The 20,699-nt window shown below is 49.2% G+C and overlaps 1 protein-coding gene across 1 annotated transcript in view; it reads left to right on the top strand.

The window, feature by feature from the left end:
• Positions 1-10,886: 10,886 nt before the first annotated feature.
• Positions 10,887-20,699, top strand: part of BCL2 (BCL2 apoptosis regulator) — a gene marked incomplete at both ends in the record, with an annotated part of 89,346 nt that continues 79,533 nt past the window's right edge. The window contains one exon of the mRNA XM_084259989.1: positions 10,887-11,477. Within this exon, the coding sequence (XP_084116115.1) occupies positions 10,887-11,477 (591 nt within the window). The remainder of the gene's footprint in view (positions 11,478-20,699) is intronic.

The raw sequence follows: 20,699 nt of genomic DNA, 5'->3' as shown, positions 1-20,699 counted from the left end.
ATTAAAATGCCAGGCTCTTCCAGTAGCAGGAATGTAGCTTTTTGGGGCAGGGAGTTGGGCAGGGAGGGGGAGTGGCGTGTGTCAGAATGGCATTCCACAGTTAATTTTATCACTACACAGAAAAACTTCCACGTGACAAGAAACTATTTAAAATACTCTGCTTCTTATGCCCCACTTCTAATAAGTTTCATTTGCGTTATATGAAACGAGGCTGCTCAATAACTGCTTCAGAATACACGGAACTCAGTGGTTGTTTCTAATAAATCATAACACTGAAAAAGCTTGATGCATAACAATGATGTTTTAAGGGTGCACTATATATACTGTTTATTTAATGGACCACTATAGCAAGTGCCTTGTGAGCTGCTTTTTGTTTTTTCCAAAAGCTGCATATTTTGTATGTGTTAGCACTGCTGTTTCTTTAATGTCATATTTTCCATTTTCAGTCAGTACACGGAGTCCAAAATTACATGTAAAACCGGGCACTTTCACTTCCCTAAAAGTAGTATTTAACAACAAAATAGCCAGACTGATTGGGGGTTTTTTTGAAAGGTGTTCTCTACTTCTATTTAAGAAGAGGTATTCAGTTAAGCTGAGATGAAAAATACTAACTAGGTGGTTGACTGGAATACTGTTAATGTAATTCAGGGTCTTTATTCTCCCTCTGAATTTGCTTAATCATGTTTCAAATTTTCTTCACGTAGACTAAACTGGCTTTGATACCTGGATTCCAAACACATTTTGGGGAGGGTCACATGGGTGCTCTCACTTTACATGGTTAGACTTTCCTTAGATTGCAGATGTTGTTGAGGCGTTGTCGAGTTCCTCGCAAAGCCCGTGCTTGACGCCCTGCCTCCTGACTTTGTTTAGCTGTGTGGAGTGGTGCATGCCTAGAACATGGCGCCCGTTTTGGGAGCAGTGTGTGTTCCTGCATCTTTTTTAAACAGCTGGGCTTCAGTGCAAAGAAATCTAGTCTGCATATGTGTTTCCTGTGCTGCTCGATGAGAATGACATAACAAAGCATTTATTGTACATCCACCATCAACATTGCTGTGTTTCTTAAAGCAACGCACCAGTGCTGTTTGGACTCTTGCCTATGCTAATTCTTACTTTGATGCAACTCAAATACTCTTGATCACCTGCAAAAGATACCAAAATAGGTGTATGGGTGGTGCTGTAGTGTGAAAGAAACACTTAGGTAGATGACTTGACATCAACACAAGCTTGAAGGTCAGGACTTTAAAACCAGTAAGACTTTGGATACTTGAATCTTTGGATCTTCTACTTGTAATGTTAAAGGGTTTGTGTTTAAGAAACATAATCCAGATGGTCAGAGCACACACAGGCACTGTACGGCATCAGGGCCTCTCTAAAATATTTCAGGTTGGACATCTTAGATCACTAATCACTCTTTCTTGACTGAGTCCTCCTCCAAAAGATGACTGATGTAATTCAGTGCAAGGGTCTGTGCAGGAGGAATAAGAATACTCAGCCCTGATCTATAGAGACTTCACACCTAATTTTGCATAGTGTAAGTGGGTTTATTGACAGTAAAACTGTAGGTTGAACTGCTCAGCAATCCTGGAAATTGGAATGAGGCAGGTATTTTTGAAGGCACAAATAAAGAATAATTTTTTTCAATGTGCTCGTTTCTGCTGTTGCAAGTTAATGCAGTTAATTTTAACTGATAGGCTTTTTCAACTGTTTTGTTGTCAAAGCATAGTAAACTGTTGACTACAGCAACTTTTGGTGTAAACTTTGTTTTATGTACATTCTCTGTCTACCAACATACTCATGTTAAGGTCCAATATTAAATGAAGGAGATGCCTTGTAATCTTGTGGAAAAACGTTTTAGCAACCGAAAAACTGTTTTGCCAGTCTAAACGTTACAAAACCTCTGCATTGAAATGTTTCAGCAGCATATTAGATCCGTGAAAACTTTAAACAGGCTTTATTACTTTTTGTCAGATTGTCAATAATTTAATTGCTTGTGCCATATCTCGTCTCTTGCTTTCCTGGTCAATCCTTAAGATTCAATTAAGGCTTCGATGGTCTCTTCCATCCCATGTAGTTTCTAATGACTGTCTGCTTTAAATACAGATTTACCGTAACTTTACATCTAGTTTACTTCACCAAGGTGTTCATGTGCAATTTAAATAGATTTAATATTTTACTAAGAACAAAGATATAGGTAAATAAACTTTATTTGCTGTGAAGAACTCTAGGCACTTTGAAATAGTAAAAATATATAGCGTTATTTGTAAAAAGAGCCTTTGTGCTTATTGCTTCATCATTTTTGTGCCAGAACTGTAAACTAGTTTTCATATTTTATATTTCTCAAAATAAATGGAGAATCAACAAAGCCTCTAAGTTTCGAGTTCTTTGAGGGGATGGAAAGCAGTGGATACATTCATTTGCAGCGTTTGGAATTTCTTTCTCTTCTTTTTCTTTTTTCATTAAACCTGGGACTATTTCAGCAGGATCCTCTTACTTTTGTAAGACAGCAGAGGGGGCAATATATGCCTCCGTCTTAGCATCTTGGAGCAGAGGTGCACAGCAGATGAAAGATGTGAAGAATTTGAGTAAGTAGTATCAGCAGAGCCGGTGCCGCGGCACCGCAGTGAACATGGGGTTGAATTGACCAAGCCTGCCTTTGCTGCTGGTGGTGCTGCCGCTGGAACCGGCGCTGGTGCTTTCAGGAAGCGTGTCCCAATCCCGAGGAGCCAAGGGATGCTTGTTCTTCCTAATGGAGAACAGTAGCAATAGTCATTACAGTAACTGTGTGTCTGTACCACCACAGAGCATGTGCAGCTCTAGAGAGGTCAGCATCATCTGTTCCTGCTCTGTGCTAGGAGGGCTGGAGGGGGGAGATAACTTGCTCCAAGGTAACAGTAGGGCAGAAGTAGGCCCAAGGATAGTCAGTCTCAAAGTAAATCCAAAGTCACAGAAGCTCTGTCTTCTAGAAAGATGTGAAATTGTCAGCCCGAATCAAAGATGGGTCAAGGAAAAAAATCTAAACGTGTGTTAAAGCTGGGGGCTGCTGTTCGTCTTAGAACGGTGAGGAGTTAAAAAGCTATGAAACGAAGAGGCTACCTTGCAGCTGGAGCTGCTGGTTGTGCCTTGTCAGTAAGAGTAGCTGGCTGAAGCAGACTTCTCTTCATTCCTTCTTGTAATCTGATTTCAGCTACAAGGTGGAATTCTCTTGTAGCTCCATTTATTTTATTATTTTTTCCCCTGCCTGGGCAGTACCAAGCACAGTGACAGGTAGGTACGTGTTTGTCAAAGCTGGTAGCAAAACCTCATGAAGTCACTTCCTCTCTCTTCTCTTGTTGGGGGGGAGAGATGCTCTGGAGAGCCAGAGACCTTTAAAGGAGGTGTCTGTCCTGCCTCACCTCCCACCTTTCCTTTCTTCCAACCCAGATGCGCTAAATTGGTGGAAACATGACTGTGCTAATCTTCCATTGGTGGTGGTCTGTGGTAGGGGGGGAAATAAACCTTTTGGACAGAAACTCACACTGAAGGAAGTGGAAAGTGCAAATACTTTTTTTTTTTTTAACCCAAATATGCATATCTCATTTGATGGAGAGGGACAGGGGAAGCATTTCAGAAAGCTAATTGGGAAGGTTTGCTGTCTGGGGAAACCTTGATGAAGGAATATAATACCAAACCTCCTCTGTGGTAGAATACCACCGAGCCCGTCTGAATTTCTATTTTTCTAAGTTGAAAACAAGTTTGTTTTCAGCTGGGGGGGGGGGGAATCCCCATGTTAATTTTAAACCTTTCGAGTTCTAAGTATGAAATTCATTCTGTAGTTGTGCTGCTCGAGCAATGTAAATAAACAGAGGGGGTGAAAGCCAAGCATACCCGACTGACACTAAATCATGCTACCAAGCTCTAGGAATCAACATCCTTGGCCAAAATAAGGTGTTGGATCTGTAAGAGTGCCAGCTGTAAATAATGCGTATAAAAATAAGTCCAAAACCAAGCTTTAAATGCTCCAGGTAACTTGCATAACTTGCAGCTGAGGGGCATGTCCCCTTCAAAGCTAAGCGGTGCTTCAAAGCAAGCAGTTAAAATGAGGTGTGCCGGTCTTTATGGCAAAGCACGTACTCAAAAAATGCCTTCCACCTTTTTGCTTGGAGAAATGTTAACAGGCGCAGTAAAAGCGGATGGATCAGAGGCAGATGCTCCTGTTTGTTCAGCAGACTCTTCCCACTTCCTCCTCCTCCATGCTGAAGGAGTCCTCTTCACTGTTCTGCCGTTTCAACTCAGAAGTTGGTCTCCAATTCTTTTTTTCCATTGCAGAAGGAAAAGGCCATGGGGGGGGGTGAGCATTGCCCAAACCACAAGAACAGGTTGGTAGCTCATGAAAGGTGGTGAGACAGCTTGGGGTATCGTAAAGAGAAGACTGTGATGCCACATTGCAAAGTAGAGATGTCGGAGAGAAGGATTTTGCAGAGCTGGATGCGATTGTTTTGCCTCCTTTCGATGCAAGCCATGGGGCCTCTCTCTTGAGACAAGAAGTAAAGGATGCTTGAGGGATGTGTACAGTCAAAGGGGTCTGAAAGTCAGGAGCTGTTTGCGATGTTGGACCCTAAGGATATTACCTGAGTATCTCATCCAACTGCCTTTCCTGATGAGCACAATTAAGCCCCATGAAACAAACCGTAATTGCAGGCTGAGCGTGCTTTAAGCGTTTTACAGTAGCGCTGTCTGCTCTGCGAGTGCTCCCAGCCAGAAGGGATCCGCTCCCCACCTGCAGCGTTCGCAGCACCGGCGGCATGAAAGGCCATCTCCCGTCTCAGGAATGCGCTCTGAAGAGGCAAAGAATTCTGCTCAGGTTAACCTGCCGCCCTCCTGGTTTAAAATGTGGGAAACACACATCCAGGCTTCCCAGGTGCTACTTTCCCCATATACTTTTTACATGAAGAAAACTGTTTCTTAAAGCATTTTATACCATGTGCCTCACTGGACATGGCACCAGCAAGCATTCCCAGTGCTACTGGCTGCTGATTTTTCCTGTGTGCAAATTCCCTCACCCGTGGGCACAGTCTTAGGAGAGTCTTTCAGTAAACCCTGTATTTAAGCTGTGCTAGAGCATCGTAAGGTGAAGGACTTCTTTGGTTGTTGTAATTGCATCTACCTTTACTAGTTTTGATTGCTCAGATGTAGGTTTTTGGGGTTTGTTTTGGTCTGGTTCATTCTGGAATAGGAGAAAACCTCTGCAGATAAACAGTGAAACACGTGGCAGTGTCCTTGCTAGCTTTGAGTGCAGACACAGGGCGCAAACATAACACCCTGCTTGTTTCATGCCTGCTGGGGCAGGGCTTGTAAACAATTGCCTGCTTCTCTCCACCTCGCCTGCTCACGAGCCAAGGAACTAGACGAGCGGGCAGGTCACCAGGAACCAGGGTTGCTGTTGGAATCCCACTGATGTTAACAACTAAGGTACAGGGGAAAGGTGTCCGCTTTCAGATTGTCAGGAACTTTGGTGTTAGCAGGCCTTATGAACTCCTCCAGAGTGTTTGTTAATAATGCACCCACTGTACGTGGGGCATCTGGGAAAGTATCATACAGCAGGCTCTGCAGGATCCTGCCCTGCTTGGTCAGTTGCCCAAGCGCGGATAAGAAAGCTGTCTCATGAAAATAATCTGTCCTTTACACTGCCAGGCCTGGCTGGTACCTGTTCTTGATGCCTCTAATTGTTAAGGGACCTTTTTTTCCCACATTAGCTTCTGGTTGCATTCCTAATGGAGTTTCAATCCTTGATACAGCTAATTCTTCTCATCAGTCTGATTCACTTTGGTGGGCCAGCTCACAGCAAGGTAACCGTGTGTGTGGGAGGCTTTGCAGGATCAGATCTTTAGTTGGCAGCATGTTATTCTGCTACCTAAAAGCACCGTAATGATTTCTTAGCTGGCTCTGTGTGCTCATTCCCTGTTTCTTGAGAAATCCTGAGCCCCTCTTGCCAGTTTCTTCCATCAAGCCCCCAAAACCATGTCACTTTCATTTTGGATGTCTTTTTAACTGTTGTTTAATCCCGCTGAGCTCAAACAAACAAGCAGCGCTGTGATGCAAACCTGTGACACTTTAATAGATGCTCGTCACCCACTCAGGTAGCATTATAATTGGTTTTAAGATGCCGCTCCCTTCAATTACAGCCACAAATGCAGGTCAGGTGCAATGCCTTTGACACATTACGATAAGAACAAGAAAGACTGTTTAAAAGCACATTATTTTGGTTTGCCTTTCTTACAGAGTCCAAATTTATCATCTTCAAGGCATGGTTTCTGTTTCCCGTGACTCATCCCTAATACTCTTGCTTAAAGCAAACAGTTCCTAGGATTGTCTCTTGTGTTTTTCCTTTTTTTTTTTTTTTTTTGGTACAGTCTCAGCAGTGTTTGATATTAGCAAGCTTGCCTGTGAACCACAACCACTCTTTTCCCATTAAACGTTTAAAAAGGCTGGGATGTCTTGTTCATATATCTGAGTGCTGAACGCAGAGCTGGTGGGGAAGAAGCAGCATTGCTAAATCCATCCCAGAGTGTCTCATTGAGTTTTGCTGTACTCGTTCGTTGCTATCAGAAATCAGTTATGAATTCTGAGAATACTTTAGTTCACTGATTATGTGTTCTCTGTACCCTCTGTTTGGTTAGTTGGTCTTGCTTCCATTTCTGCATACAAAATACACTTAAATACCCCAAGCGAATTCGGTGATATTTTCAATGTCTGCTGATGAAAGCCCATCACATTTATACGCATCTTTGCTGTCCTAGTGATTTATCCTGTGGCTTTAAACCCATCCTGCTACAACATTGTTTTCTGTGTTACTTAACATCTGTGCCTGAGTAATTTTCAGTTGTGGGACCAACCACATTGGATTCAGTCACTAGCTCAGTGACAGACAGACAGCAGCCCAGCTGGTTACGGCTATTCTGGTTTTCTGTATCACTTGTTCCACTTAAACCGTAGCATGTTGCGTGGAAAAGCCAGATTACTTTCTGTATTCAGAGGGGACCTTTACTTTTCCTTCTTTCTCTTTGGATGCAAGAACGTAAAGGCGGTGAGTTTACTTGGTTGACAGCTCTCCTCTCTGTGCTCCTGCTGTCGGAAGCGGGCCCACAGCTCATGGCCAACGCGGTACTGTCTGAAGGCTTTAATGCAAGCCGAGATGGATGAGGCGTGTTGGCGCCCAGGCATACAGCCACGCCGTGAGCCCCAGGCCCGTGGCTGGGGAGAGCATCGTCCATCTGCTTTTGGACCTCGTTTCACCCGCTTAATACGAGATGGAGCCGGGGCGGGGCGGGGAGGTGGTACACCGCGTCACTCTCCTAATTCCCGGGGCGTGTACGGTCCCTCGACCCCCGCCGGCCTGCAGGGACGAGGCGGGATGGGGCGGTGCGGGGGGTCCCGGCTGCCGCGGCCGAGGCGCCGCGCCCGGGGCGAGCAGCGGCCGCTGGGTGGCAACAGCCGCCCGCCGGGGCGCGCTGGCGGCGGGGAGCGGCGCTGCCGGCCCCCCGCCCGCCGCTCCCGGAGGCTCGGGTCCTTGCGGGATCGGCGTGTGCTCGGCACCCCGGCGGGGAAGGGAGGAGGAAGCCGGCCGGGGAGATGGGAAATGCTGTCGTAGGGTACGATGCCGAGCGCCTTCCCGTGCCCCCCCCCGCTAAATGAGAGATGCCAGAACGATTAAACATCCCGACCGCCTCCTCGGGTACCCGGGGGAAGGTGCTGCTTTGTGCACGGTACAGGCAAATCTCCTCGGCGCGGCCTCGGAACAGTTCCCTGCACCACCCAGGGAAACAGCGAGCTCCCATGGGGAATCCTCCCCGTTTGGACGCCAGTACCTGCCTCCCTTCTGGAGGGGGCAAAAGCTGGCCGCCCTCCCCACGCCGGTGAGTTTCCTCAAGCCGGGGAGCTGCCAGCCTGCCCACCACGCGTGATGGGTCAGCGTGTGAGGGGACCGGGAGCCTGCAGATGGGGAGGGCAGTGTGCACTCGATCCCTACGTCCCCTGTCCAAAAGAACTCACATTAACAGCTTAACTCATGCCTTGTCTTCCTCTTAGGTTCGGGGTACTCTACCTAACAGATTATCATCCCAGTCCCCCTCCTACCGAAAAAAAATGGGCAGGATTTACCAGGCTCCTGGGTTTCCCCCTCACATTAAGCAAAGTGCCGAGTCAACCCCCTGCACCCGTTTCACTTGGCGTTAACCCCGGGATGGATCCCCATTTCAGACGGGGCTGTCCCACCATCACTGCCCCCTGCCCTGCTGTCGCTTGTCAGAGCAGCGGGGGAGACGGGGGTACGACGCCTGAACCATCTCGCTAGGGTTTAACCTACTTTGAAGGTTAACTCTGCTTCTTCGGCCAAGCTGCAGATTAATCTCATCTCCCAGCACTTCGGTTCCCCCTTTCCAATCCGAGCAGAGCTCGGGTCGTGCAGAGGGACGAGTCGTTCTGCAAGAAGTCCTAAAATCCAGCTCCCCGCTTGCCCCTGGGCACGCCGGCCGAGCGGCCGGGCAGTGTGCGCGGAGCAGGTGTGCAGCTCCCGGTACCGCCGGGAGAGCCGCCCGCAGAGGCGCCCCGCGGGGCCCGGCCTGTCCCCGGCGCCGCACGGGCTCCGCGGCCGCGTAAGGGCTGCAGCCAGGACGGACCGACCGAACCCATCCCGCCTGGAGTCTCTGTCTGGGCCACTTTTCCTTTTTGAAAAGACAATTTAAAATATATATATATACATGGGGTTTCTTTTAATTTGTGAAACGAATCCGCACCGCTGCGGCAGCCCCATCCCTCCCGCGCGGGGCGGTGCGGGCCCACCGGGGCTGCAGAGGCGCGGAGCGGGGCGCGCTCCCCCGCGCAGAGCCGGCAGCCCGCAGCCACCCGCCGCGCCGCCTCCCTCCCTTCTTCCTCTCCTCCCTCCCTCCCTCCCTCCCTGCTCGCCCGTCTCCGCCGCCCGCTTCCTCCGCGCGGGCGGAGGCGGCGGAGGGCGGGCGGCGGCGCGGACCGTCAGCACCACCCGCGGGCCGAGGGCCGCCGCTCCGCTCCGCTCCGCCCCGCTGCCGCTGCCGCCGCCGCCGCCCCGCCGCCGGCCCCAGGCCCGCGCCGCGATGGAGGGCGGGCCCGGGCTGCGCGGGGCTGCTCGCCTCCCCCCGCCGCCTTTTTTTTTTAGCGCACCCCCCCCTCCTCCCCATTTCCCCCTTTTCTTGAATGAAGCGTGAGGCGGAGCTCTAGGAAACCACCGCGCCCGGCTGCGCCGCGCGGGGCCGGGGCCGGAGCCTCCCCCTCGGCTCCGCTCCTCCCCGCTTCTCCCCGCCCCCGCCGCGCCGCGCCGCTCCGCTCCGCTCCCCCCCGCCGCCGCCGCTGCCGCCGCCGCCGCCGCCGGGAGAGCTCCCCGCCCGCGCCCGCCGCCGCCGCCGCTCGGAGCCGCCGCCGCCTCCCGGAGCCGCCGCCGCCCGGAGCCGCCGCCGGCAGCAGCAGCGCGGAGCGCCCGGAGGAGCCGCCCGGAGCCGGCGGGGTGCGCGGGGCTGCGCGGGCGGGCGGGCGGGCGGGCAGCGGCGCCGCGGCCGCGGTCCCCATCGGCACCAGTCACACCGCACACACGCCCCGTCCGCGCCCCTCCTCGGCAGCGCCGGGGGCTCTTCCTCCTCTGATACAAAGCTGCTCGGGAAATGGCATTTCTCCCCGGAGCCACAGTCAAAAGCAATTCTCCTTCTTTATTTTTTTTATGCCTTTATTATTCTTTCACGATCGCGAAAAAGAATTAATTACCTAAATACAATTTTTTTCTAAATTTTTTTTTAATTATTATATTTTTTTTTTTTTTTTTGGTGTGTGCGTGCGCGTGTGTGGAAGCACCGGGGCTCCCGCGATCGGTGTCTGAATGAAACTACGTAAATGCATATGTCTGTACGTTGCACTGGAGGGAAAGACGGAGGAGCACTTCAGCGAGAGAGCTTGGATTCAAATGTGGTTCATCTGGTCTCCAGGATTTTCCGTCTCTTTGGGGTTGTTCGCCTTCCCGGGCTGCGAGGCAGGATCTCTCTGAGCTTTGACACATCTTTGGAGATGCCTGTTAAACAGGAGTCTGGGAAAAAACATTGGAAACCGTAGAGAGATTATTATTTTTTATTATTCCTTTTTTTGCCCCCTTCCCATCCCCTTGGTGACTTGAAGCATCAGCGCGGCCAGAGAACTTTAAATGTTTCTGAAGACTTGCGACCTTTGGGTTTTGTTGTTGCTATTTTTTTTTTTTTAGAGGAAACTTGACGGAACATATTTATAGTCCAAGTAAGTACTTTACAGAGGAAATTTAGTTTGTGTAACTTAAAACGAAAAAAAGAAAAAAAAAACACCAAAAAAAAAAAAAAAAGCAGTGTTGAGGTTTCTAGCTTAACGTGCGTTGGATTAACGTTCACCCAAGGCTGCTTAGGCGAGTCGTGTTGAATCGCAGCTTTTACCGTGCGCGGTCGCCCGCTCCTTCGTGCCCGTGGTAGTTCAGCACCCAGGGGAAAAACGCACCTGGCTCTGAGTCGGTATAATACTTTTCTTTTTTTTAAAGATGTGTTTCAACACCGAGGAGGAAATGGTCCTAAAGTAAATTTGTAATAAGTAATAAATGTGCACCTGGAAGTAAAGTATTTTGCAGCGTTTTAATCCCTATTTATGCCGTGCATCTCAAAACTGAGGAGGAAACACTGAGAAGACAAAAGTACCTCCGAGACCCTGAGAACTCCCCCACGCCACCATGAATGAAACCGTGCCCGAGACAGTAACTGGATTATAATTTTTGGTGTTATTAATTTTATTATCACTGGCTGCTTTACTTTTTTGGGTTCATCCTGCTCCTCTTCTTCCTCTCTCCCTCTTGCTGCTTTCTCTTGGGAATTATGGCTCATCCGGGGAGAAGAGGCTACGATAACCGGGAGATAGTGCTGAAGTACATCCACTATAAACTCTCGCAGAGGGGATACGACTGGGCTGCCGGCGAGGACAGGGCACCCCTGCCTCCAGGGCTCTCTCCTCCTGCTGCTGCTGCTGCGGTTGCTGCTGCTGCTGCTGGGACTTCCTCTGATCACACTGGGCTGGTGTCTCCGCACCCCGAGCCCCCCGGCTCGGCTGCTGCTAGCCACGCGCCCCCGGCCGAGGGGTTGCACCCCGCGCCCCAAGTCGTCCACCTCGCTCTGCGTCAGGCAGGGGACGAGTTCTCCCGCCGCTACCAGAGGGACTTTGCCCAAATGTCCGGCCAGCTGCACCTGACGCCCTTCACGGCCAGGGGCCGCTTCGTGGCGGTGGTGGAGGAGCTCTTCCGAGACGGGGTTAACTGGGGCAGGATTGTGGCCTTCTTCGAGTTTGGCGGTGTGATGTGCGTGGAGAGTGTCAACCGGGAGATGTCTCCCCTCGTGGACAGCATCGCCACCTGGATGACCGAGTACCTGAACCGGCACCTGCACAACTGGATCCAGGACAACGGAGGCTGGGTACGTACCTCAATTGCTTCGTTCCCTCTCCCGACTCTGGCCTGTGGCCAGTGGGGATCTGGGCTGGGCAATGCCTAGGGGGTTGCACTCACATTGTGGGGGGGAACAGGAGGTTTGCCTGCCTGCCATGGGGAGTGTCTGTACTGGCGTGTGCCAGAGCAGCACAGGCCTTTTGCCGGCTGTCATGTTTCACCTCATCGTGGGGTTACGATGGAGCGGTTCGGGGTGCGAAGAGCAGCTACAGCTCGGGGGCGAAAAGGATGAGCAAGGCACAGTTTTCATCAGGGGTCTCTGTGCTCCTACCCCTGTCCAGCCTTGCATGCTGGTGGCACCAGTCCCAGCCAAGGCAGGGTCCTGCCGCGGGGTGGAACGGGGCAGCGGAGGTGCCCGTCCAGCCGCTGGAGACAGGCGCGTTGCAGCAGGTCACAGGCGCGGGGGCAGCAGGGACCACGTGTGCGTGTGTCCGTGAGTTCAGGCGTCCCTGCCCCTTACGGGTGATGTTAGGGTTGATGTGCCAGGAGGGCGCGTGACAAACACGGGATGCCGGTGCTGTGGGCAGGCAGGTGGCCGTGTCGGTGTCTACAGCTGTGGTGGCAACTGGCTTTTACAGCACAGGGGATGTCTGGTGCGAAAAATATGTCTTTGTCTCCAGACCAAACAAAGGTGCCGGGAGCCGCGTCCGGGGGATTGTTCCGGAGAATGGGTATTTGTTGTGATCCCTGATGGGTGACTGGGGTAGAGATCACCTCTGTCCAGGGCTGCTGTCAGCATCATCCAGAAAGGGAAGATTTCCCCTTGTAGCAAACGGACAGCTTTTACACCGGTGGTCGATCAAAAGCCTTTTCTTTTTTCCCCCCTCTCTTTCCAAAATAACCACATTGCAATCGGAAGGGTATTTGTTTCCTTCCCCCCACCACCTCCTACCTTGGTATTAACTGATACAAAATGTGGTCCTGGCTGGTCTCCCGCAAACCAAACCTGTTGTACGTGTAGAGCTGATGATAGTAATGTGTTGGAGGAAGACATAGCAAAAGTTCTACCGAAGAAGAAACTTTATGTATGGGCTGAGAGCTGGCCCAAGTCACCTAGAAATGGAGGTCACTTGGGTGGGACACTGGCAATTTCAGGTCCGGTCCCCTGTGAAACAAGGAGCGCTGACTCAATTACGCAGCACACCGTTAAGAGGTGTGTGTAAAGGCATGTAGAATACAGCTTACATTTCCCAGTTAACACGGTTTGCAAGCCTGGTGTTTGCGGAGCATTACCTCACGGGGTTCTTAACGCCGGGTCTCTCGCTCGGGCAGTGTTAGGCTGAGTAACGTGCCACCCGCACCGGCCATCTCTGGTAAAAAACTGAAGATGCCGCCTTCCTGCCGCTGAACCCGCCTGACTAAAGGGTGTACGTGTGTGTCTGGGGATCCAGAGCGCATCTGTGTGCAGCCGTAAGGGGGGGGAGTAAGGCTTTGGGGCCCTCTCCTCAGCAGGCATCCGTGCTGTGCATCTCCCAGAGGGAGCGCAGCAGGGCCCTGGCGACACATCCAGCCAGAGGCAGGACCCTTCTCCCACTCTCCCTGCTTCCACCACCACGAAGAAAAAAAAGATTCAGGAGTCCATGGGGCCAGAAGGGGGAGCAAAAAAATGTGTGTGCGTGCGCGTGTCCCGTGTATTTATGTACATACGCACATAAGTACATAGAAATAGGCATACGTCTCAGGCACACGCACACGCGCGCACATTGATACACTCTCATATAAAATTACTCCAGTGCTTTAGTGGTTGGGACCACACTTGGGAGAGGGAGACCTATCCCCTGATCCCCTGTTTGATGGATCACTAGAGGGTTTGTTGGTGTTTTGTTTGGGTTTCCCCCCCACCCTCCCCGAGCAGCACATAACTGGGGGGTGAAAAAGTCTGCAGATAGCTCAGGCTTTTGGAGACCTGGTCTCATCAGCTCTGCTGACGAGACGAGCAGCTAAAGGGTTAGGGATTTTGAGATTGCACTTCTGGGCTGGGATGCCTAACTTGTGCGTAAGTCCCTCCTCAGGCTGGAAGCCCGTTTGCGGAGCTGGGGCCCTCAGTTCGCTCCAGAGCCAGTGAAGTCATTCTGTTGACTCCAGTGAGCTTTGGATCAGATCCGTAAGCATGCTGGAGATGTATTGTCCTGCGGGTGTATTGTGTAAGGAGAAACATAAATAACGAATAAAACCGAGAATGTGAAAAGACAGGTGTTACCAGGCGTGATTGGCCGGGTGAGGGGAGTGCTGGAGCTGTTTCTCAACAGTTAGAAATACACGAAACTTGGACTGTAAACACTGACAGCCTTTAAAAGGAAAAGATGCTTCTCATTGATAACCGTTCAGTTGTTGTATCGAGGTTTCCTATAAACAAAAGCTCCAGAGTTTGGATTCATGTGATGCCACTTACTGCCGGGTGTTATTTGGGATGTACACATGGAAGAAGACATGCAAAATATTGCCCCAGGGTGGCTGTTGCCTGTCTGTCCTGTGAGCAGCTGATACCTTTGGGCCACAGGGGTTATTAAACACCTGCAAAACCTTCTAGCTGGTTACAGAGAGCAGAAGACTTACGTGAAGTTACGAACGCAGCTTTTAGGATCCTTGCTTCAGGCAGATGAAATCAAGGATGGAATGAGGCGGTGGCTTTTTCTTCTTTTCTAGCTTTCAGGATCTGTTGGTGGAAAAGGATGCTCTAATGTATGCACCCAGTCTTCAGCTTGGTGCTCGCACCACGCACTGCGTACGAACCGTATTAAAATGCCGTAAATGGCTCTTCCAAAGTAGCTGATCACCTTGTGGGTGGTGGCTCTTTGTGGGTACTCAGCACGGCTGCCTGCAAGATCTCCCTGTCTCGCAGGTTGCTGCAACAGGCAGGACCGTCGGCTATTGTAGCCTTCTCCTCCTTCATGTCACAGCTCCCCAGGATGTTGCGGAGCGGTGAGTCCGTTTGAGTCTGTGTAGTAGTAGAGAAGGGGGATCGGAGTCAGTCACAAGCATATGTTACACAGCAAGTGAGTTGGATGGTGTGTAGCACGAGCCTGTTGCATGGGCCTGTGTCTTACACTTGGGTCTGAACTTTGGCTGAAAAGTCTGTCATCTTTACCTGCTGCTTCTGAATCGGTTCTTTAAATCAACAGTGTATTTTCAGGGCAGGAATTCCGTATATTGAGAGGAAACTGAAGAAGGAAAGAAGCTGGAAGGGGATGTGGCTGTTGGAGTATCAATTTTAGGCACTAGACATGGCTGTTAATGGTGCCTGGGGATTGTTAATACCCTTACAATACACAGCCTCATGGGTTTGTTCAGAACTTAGAAAAAGCAACAGATGGGGACTGCCTGCACGGAGGCTGTATTATTAGCTTGTGGTTCTGGTGGCAAATAAAGGCAGCTTTCAAAGATTTTCACGTAGGCCAGGATACCACAATATTGTACTTTGGCTGATAACATCTTAATTGCGTTACAGAAGAAATGAGGGGAGAACCAGCTCATCTCTGCAATTTTGTAGTACTTGGTATGGTGTATGCTTTCTGATTGACAACTTAATGGCTTCATTTCGTTTTTTAGAGCCTGGTGTTTGAGCTGCAGAAGGACTGGCTTGGCAGCCGGCTGTCGCACTTGGCGACTTCTGAGCCTGACATAGGGAACGTTGGAGTGATGCAGCCGGTGCGGGGGAAATAACTGCGTTTGTCTGGCAGTGATGGGTTCCCTCTTTGGGCACACAACCTCACGTGCATGGGATGCGTGCTCAGCTCCGGGCACTTCTCATCCAACATATGGCTTCTTCCCCAAGCTGTTCAAGAAAACGCAAGAGCACGAGAACTATAGGAGGAGACGCAGGCACTGTTATATATGTGTAGACAAGGGTGTTTTTGATGTAAGGAATGTAAAGAAGCCCAGGTGAGAGATGCAGCATCATGTTGAAAATTCAGCCAAGAAAGCACCATTTTAAATGACAGTATTCACATTTGAACTGTGAACGTGATGGTTGCGTGTTTTCATCCATTGCTGCTCTTACGTTGCGGCTCTTTACTGTGTTTGAGAGTTATGGACAGGTATGGGGAAGGATCAAGATGTCTGGAGTGGACCTTAGGTGGAACATACTCAGAGTACCTGCCTAGCCAGAACAGTGCCACAAGTCCCTGGCTTCTCACCTGATCCAGCTGGGAGCTGCTTCTGCCTTGCGAGCGAGGAGCCACTTGGCATGCTCTGGTAGACATGATTTCCAAGAATTTCTGTGTCCCGAAGCCAGCAGGCATCCTCTGGCCTGGCCACTGTCACTCATGTGCCAGCCTCGTGCCCAAACGCAGGAGGGGAGAAGCCTCTGCTTTTCCTGGTGGCTCCTTGGTTACGGCCTCTTCAGAGGTGATGGGAGGTTCACCTACAATACATTTTCCAGCCTGGCAGGGGAGTATACACCCCCCATCTCCAATATCTCAGGAGGCTTTGCCTGCCAGATGACTTCTGGTTTTGCTGAGGTATCCTCCTCCCCTTTGGCAGCAGGGCTCCTCCTCTTTTTCAGGGGTGAGATTTCATTTGGTGGAGGAAGAAGATCTGGGGTGTCTAATTCCCGCTGTCTGATGTGTTTTCTCAGGTGGCTGCCCGCAGTCAAATGAATAAATGCTTCTTGGACCAGCAACTAGACCCCACATTTCCCTTCTCCTGGGTTGACTGCCCTAACCTCTGAGCTTCCTCCTTTCTTCTTTTCTTTTTTTTTTCTTTCTTTTTTTTTTTTTTTTCATCTAGTAAATTATTAAATCTCTTTCCTGGGTGGCACACCTTGGAAAGGGGAAGTATGGAGAGGCACCATGCCCTGCGACAGTCCATAGCCCCATGAAGGTGAGGGAGGACAGACGCATCTGCCTCCGGGGCAGTGCTGGAGGCCATGGATGTCTGTGTGACGCAGGGGGCCTTCCCGTGCTCGCGTGTCAGGCCCCGGCTGAAACCTCATCCCTTGCAGGCTGTGGAGCTGCTCTCCCAGCAGCTCAGCCAGGCACCTGCACGAGCTTTTCTCCCAAGTCCCAAAGAGAAGCCTCCCACTTGTCCGGCACGGGATGGTGGCTTGTTCGGAGCTGGAGAGAGGAGCATTGAGCTTTTTTTGCCGGCAACATGCGGCCTTGTAACGACTCAATCCCCAGTGGGGCTAACCCCAAATCACTGTTTGACTGGTGAAAGGAAACTGTCTGAAATCCACTCAGTTAAATAAATGAATTGGCAGTTTCAAGTGCTACACCTTCTAGGTCCTTTGCCAGTTTTTGTGGCTTTGTGGGTTTATAATCGAATTCTCAAAATATTATCAAAATATTTTTCTTTTTGCTGTTGCTCAAGAACGAGAAATTCATTCTGCAGAGGATCCGTGCTGAAGCACAGAGTGGAAGAGGTAGGGCAGAAAGAGAAAATGATTGTGGTTCTTTAGTCCCTTTCATTTATAATAGCTTTCTCCGTAACTTGCAATGACGTTAGGTTGTGTATTTTCTCAGAAGTCTTGTCTTTTTTTTTTTTAATTATTTTTTTAAATATATGTATTGACTGTGACCTTTAAAATTTCAGAACCAGGGGTCTTGGTTATGGAGATGATGTCATTTGCCTTGATTTTGCAAAGAACCCTAAAGTTCAAACAGCAATCCTATTAAAAAGTTTTACTTTACTTTCAGTATTGAGAAAGAAGTGAGTTCTGTGCCTGCATTAGCCCAGGCCTCTCTCACGCTGATGCATGAGCCTTGCTGGGCAGTAAGTAGCTTAGTTCCTCGAGTATGTAGCTTGAAATTTGGAGTCGGTAATCCACGAAGCAAATCCAGTTGAATTTTTCTGCCGGGGCGCAGGCGTTTCTCCGGTGGCGAAGCACACAGCTCTAGCAGGAGAATCACAAGACCTATGCAATGATGTGTGAAATTGCATGTGGAGCAGAAGTGTTTTCTCAGCGGCCAGATACCAGGGCCCGAGCTTCCTAAGGCAGCATGGGAACTTTGTGCTGCACTGCTAGCAAACATTAAGCCCTCGTGCGCCGTACAGGCGTCCTTGGTGAGAGGGTCATCTTTCAGTGGGATGGGCCTGGGATGGTGGAGGGAGGTGGATGTAGAAGCAGGAGCAGCGCCCAGGTGTCGCTCGGAAACCTCTGTGGTGGTTTTGGTCCCGTGTAATGGTTTGCACTGGCCTTGTGCTCCACCATCGCTACCAATGGATGCCAGGCCCCAGGGCTTGGGGCAGCTTCACCTGAAAGTGGTGGCCCCTCTGTACGCTGCTTTGCTCACCCATACAAGCCACCAGCAGTCTTGCCATGGCCCGGCTTTCTGCAGGCCTCTCTGACCATCCCTTTTCATCAGTGCTGCTGGCACCAGATACCGGCCGTCGGCTGTGGTCCTGAGTGCTGCCGCCCGGCTATCGGCCACGGTGTGCATTGGGTCCAGCCCTTCCCACCTCCTTCTCTGGGCCTGTTTTGTTTTCCTTCACGCCCTTGGGAGGGTGCAGCCCAGCCCTGTTCAGTTTGTTGGGTTTTTAAAAATAATGTATTTATAAGAACCTCATGGCTCCTCCTGTACCTGCTGATTTAATAATCATAGCAACACTTGTTACTCAGTGGCAGCAAAATACTGATTATTTCTAAGGGCAGTACCAGCCTGTTTTATTTTCCATTTCATACATAAGAATAGGATGGATGAAGGTGTGCAGTACCATAAATCTTCTCTTCCCCAGCAGGATAACATCCAGGCTTTCTTGGCAAACACAAATGCTGATGACAGATTTGAGGGATTTTTATTTTACTCTGGTTTTCAGTCTCATTAACAATCTGATGGCTCCCTCCCCGCCCCCCTGTTCTTTTTGGTGTCCTGCATGACCATGAAACCAGATAACTTTTCCAAGCGCATCTAAAAGTCTGGAATTTATTTTCTGGTTTTGTATCCTCATGTTAGTTTGCTGCCATAATCATTGAGTATCGATAGACTTTGCTAGATCCCCCTCACTGGAAAGTTCCTTGCAGGTTTCTGGATTTTGCAGTTAACAAGTAAGAAATCAAATCTGATTTTAGGCTGTGTTGCCAGTAACTTCAATAGGAACAGGAAGAGGCACTTAATTGGACAATTGTAGTTATGTTTACTTTGTATATGCGGCAAGAAAAATAAGATCAAATGAAAAAGCCACAGGTTTTCATCTAATAGAGAAAAACAGCCTTTTCTGCAACGCACGATTAAGCTTTAGGAGCTGTTTTCATGGGAGAGCTGTGAGTGGAAGCACTAAGTTGCATTCAGGAAAGGTTTAGGTGTTTTTAAGGGCGAGGAAAACATCCATACTTAGGTTTGAATAAAATTGCTTGGAAGGGCAGTCATACCCGTTGACGAAACAGGGGGTAAATTTAACATCAGCTGCTGAAATGAGATCACCAGGTGCTGAGGGTAGGCCTTTCTCTGGGGAATGCTGTTTCAAAATTATCTGTTACATTGCTTCTCCCCCCGAGCACCTGGTGCTGGTTGGTGACTGGGGATACTGGGATAGATGTACAGCTGGTCCCATCCAGCCAGGGAAAACTTAGTTCCATGGGCATTTTGTAAAAGTAAAGGTGATTGGAAATATGCTTGTTGTGTTGCTAAGAGCACCCACAAAGCTGAGTTTACTCCTGTGCTGACTGAAGATCTGTTAGGAATCGCCACGTTTAGAGTTAGTTACACTAAGAAATAGCCAGCACCTTTCGGGGCATGCACCCTTATATTGCTATTTTATTTAATTTTATTGGAGCATAAAAAGGGTGATCCCGCTTTGTTGATTGAAAGGGCAACTCAGTGGGTTTCAGGGTACTTTTGTGATTAATTTGTGTATGTGCACCAGGTACAATCAAAAAGAAAAGGCCTCTTTTTCCCACAGGCTGATTGAAAGAGGCTGCCACACAGTTGTTCGAGAAAGCAACTGAGAGTCAAAACTTAACTTCCTCTTCTTGGCTGTAGTACTCAGCACACGATAGGATATGGGGCAAATCATTAACATCTCTCTCTCTTGGTGAAGCCAGCTGTGAAAGGGGTATTCTTGCTGGCTCTACAGCAAACCAGATCTGGGAAATGTATTATTGCCCACCACACTGTCGTGGGTTGGGCTGATGTTTTCTTAATTAGATGAAAAATCATCTGAGGTACAATATTAAACAAAATGTCATGGTAATTTGGGACTTAGGCATAAAATTCAAATCTGTAGCATTGCTGGAGCTCACTAGCCTGGGAAAGAGCGAAGTGAGTCAGAACATGAAACTACCTGGGGGTAAGATTTGAGTGGAGGGGAGAGGTAGAAGAAAGAAAGCAAAAATAGTTAAAAATTTGGCTTGAGCTTTTTCAACTCTACTGTCCGGATGTGTTTAGTGATGCTTGTGATGGAAACAGATTAAAAAGATCAGTTTCAGGTGTTGATTTCTAGCTTTTATTTAGGAAAAGGGTGAGAGCTGGGTGAGAAATGGCAACTGACAGTGTTAGTGTTTTCTTTATGTATCAGCACAGTTCATCTGGTGTTTCATGAAGGAAATTTCCCTTCCATTTCTATTCCCACCACATGTGAAAGCTGTCTGTGGCACTTCAGCTGTCTGTGGCAACATTATGGGCACCTGTAAGAGCAACCTTCACACATGCCTATTCTTTGGCTGCCATTCACAACCTTTATTAAGTGTTCAGGTACCGGCAGTAAGAGCAGTTTTAAAATATTTAATTTAAAAAAAGTGAGTACTAGTCAAGCCTTTGGGCTTGACTGTGCAGTTGAAGTTAGTTTTGACTATTGTGCTGAGTTGAGGCTTAGGAGACAAAATTTTGTTGCATGCTCTGGAGAGACTTGCATGAGTCACTGGAAAGTCAGGATAGGTCCTTGGATGGAAAGCCAGTGAAATCCTCCCTCTGTGGTATGGGACAGTCCTGTAGCATGTCTTTGTGATGGAATAATTATTGCCAACTTTGTCTGTAAAGGAAAGAACTCCTTTCTTAAGAAAACTTGTCATGTGCTCAGGCTGCGTAACGTAAATAGTAGGAGGGGACCCTATTTCTAATCTTTTTTTTTCCTGATGAAAAAAGAATTAATTCAGAGGCAGATTCAAATACAGTTGTAAATGAGTTGGCATTTCCATTAGCAGAATACGATGGTCAGTGTTATAGATTGCTAAACTCTGTTGAACTTCTCAAGAATGTATGCGCAGCTCAAGTGAAAAATGACATTAAAAAATGTGGAGAACTCCCTCGTTCAT

This window comes from Gallinula chloropus (assembly GCF_964237585.1).
Source record: "Gallinula chloropus genome assembly, chromosome: 2".
In the NCBI taxonomy this organism is placed as follows: domain Eukaryota; kingdom Metazoa; phylum Chordata; class Aves; order Gruiformes; family Rallidae; genus Gallinula; species Gallinula chloropus.
This window is presented reverse-complemented; position numbering and strand designations above follow the sequence as displayed.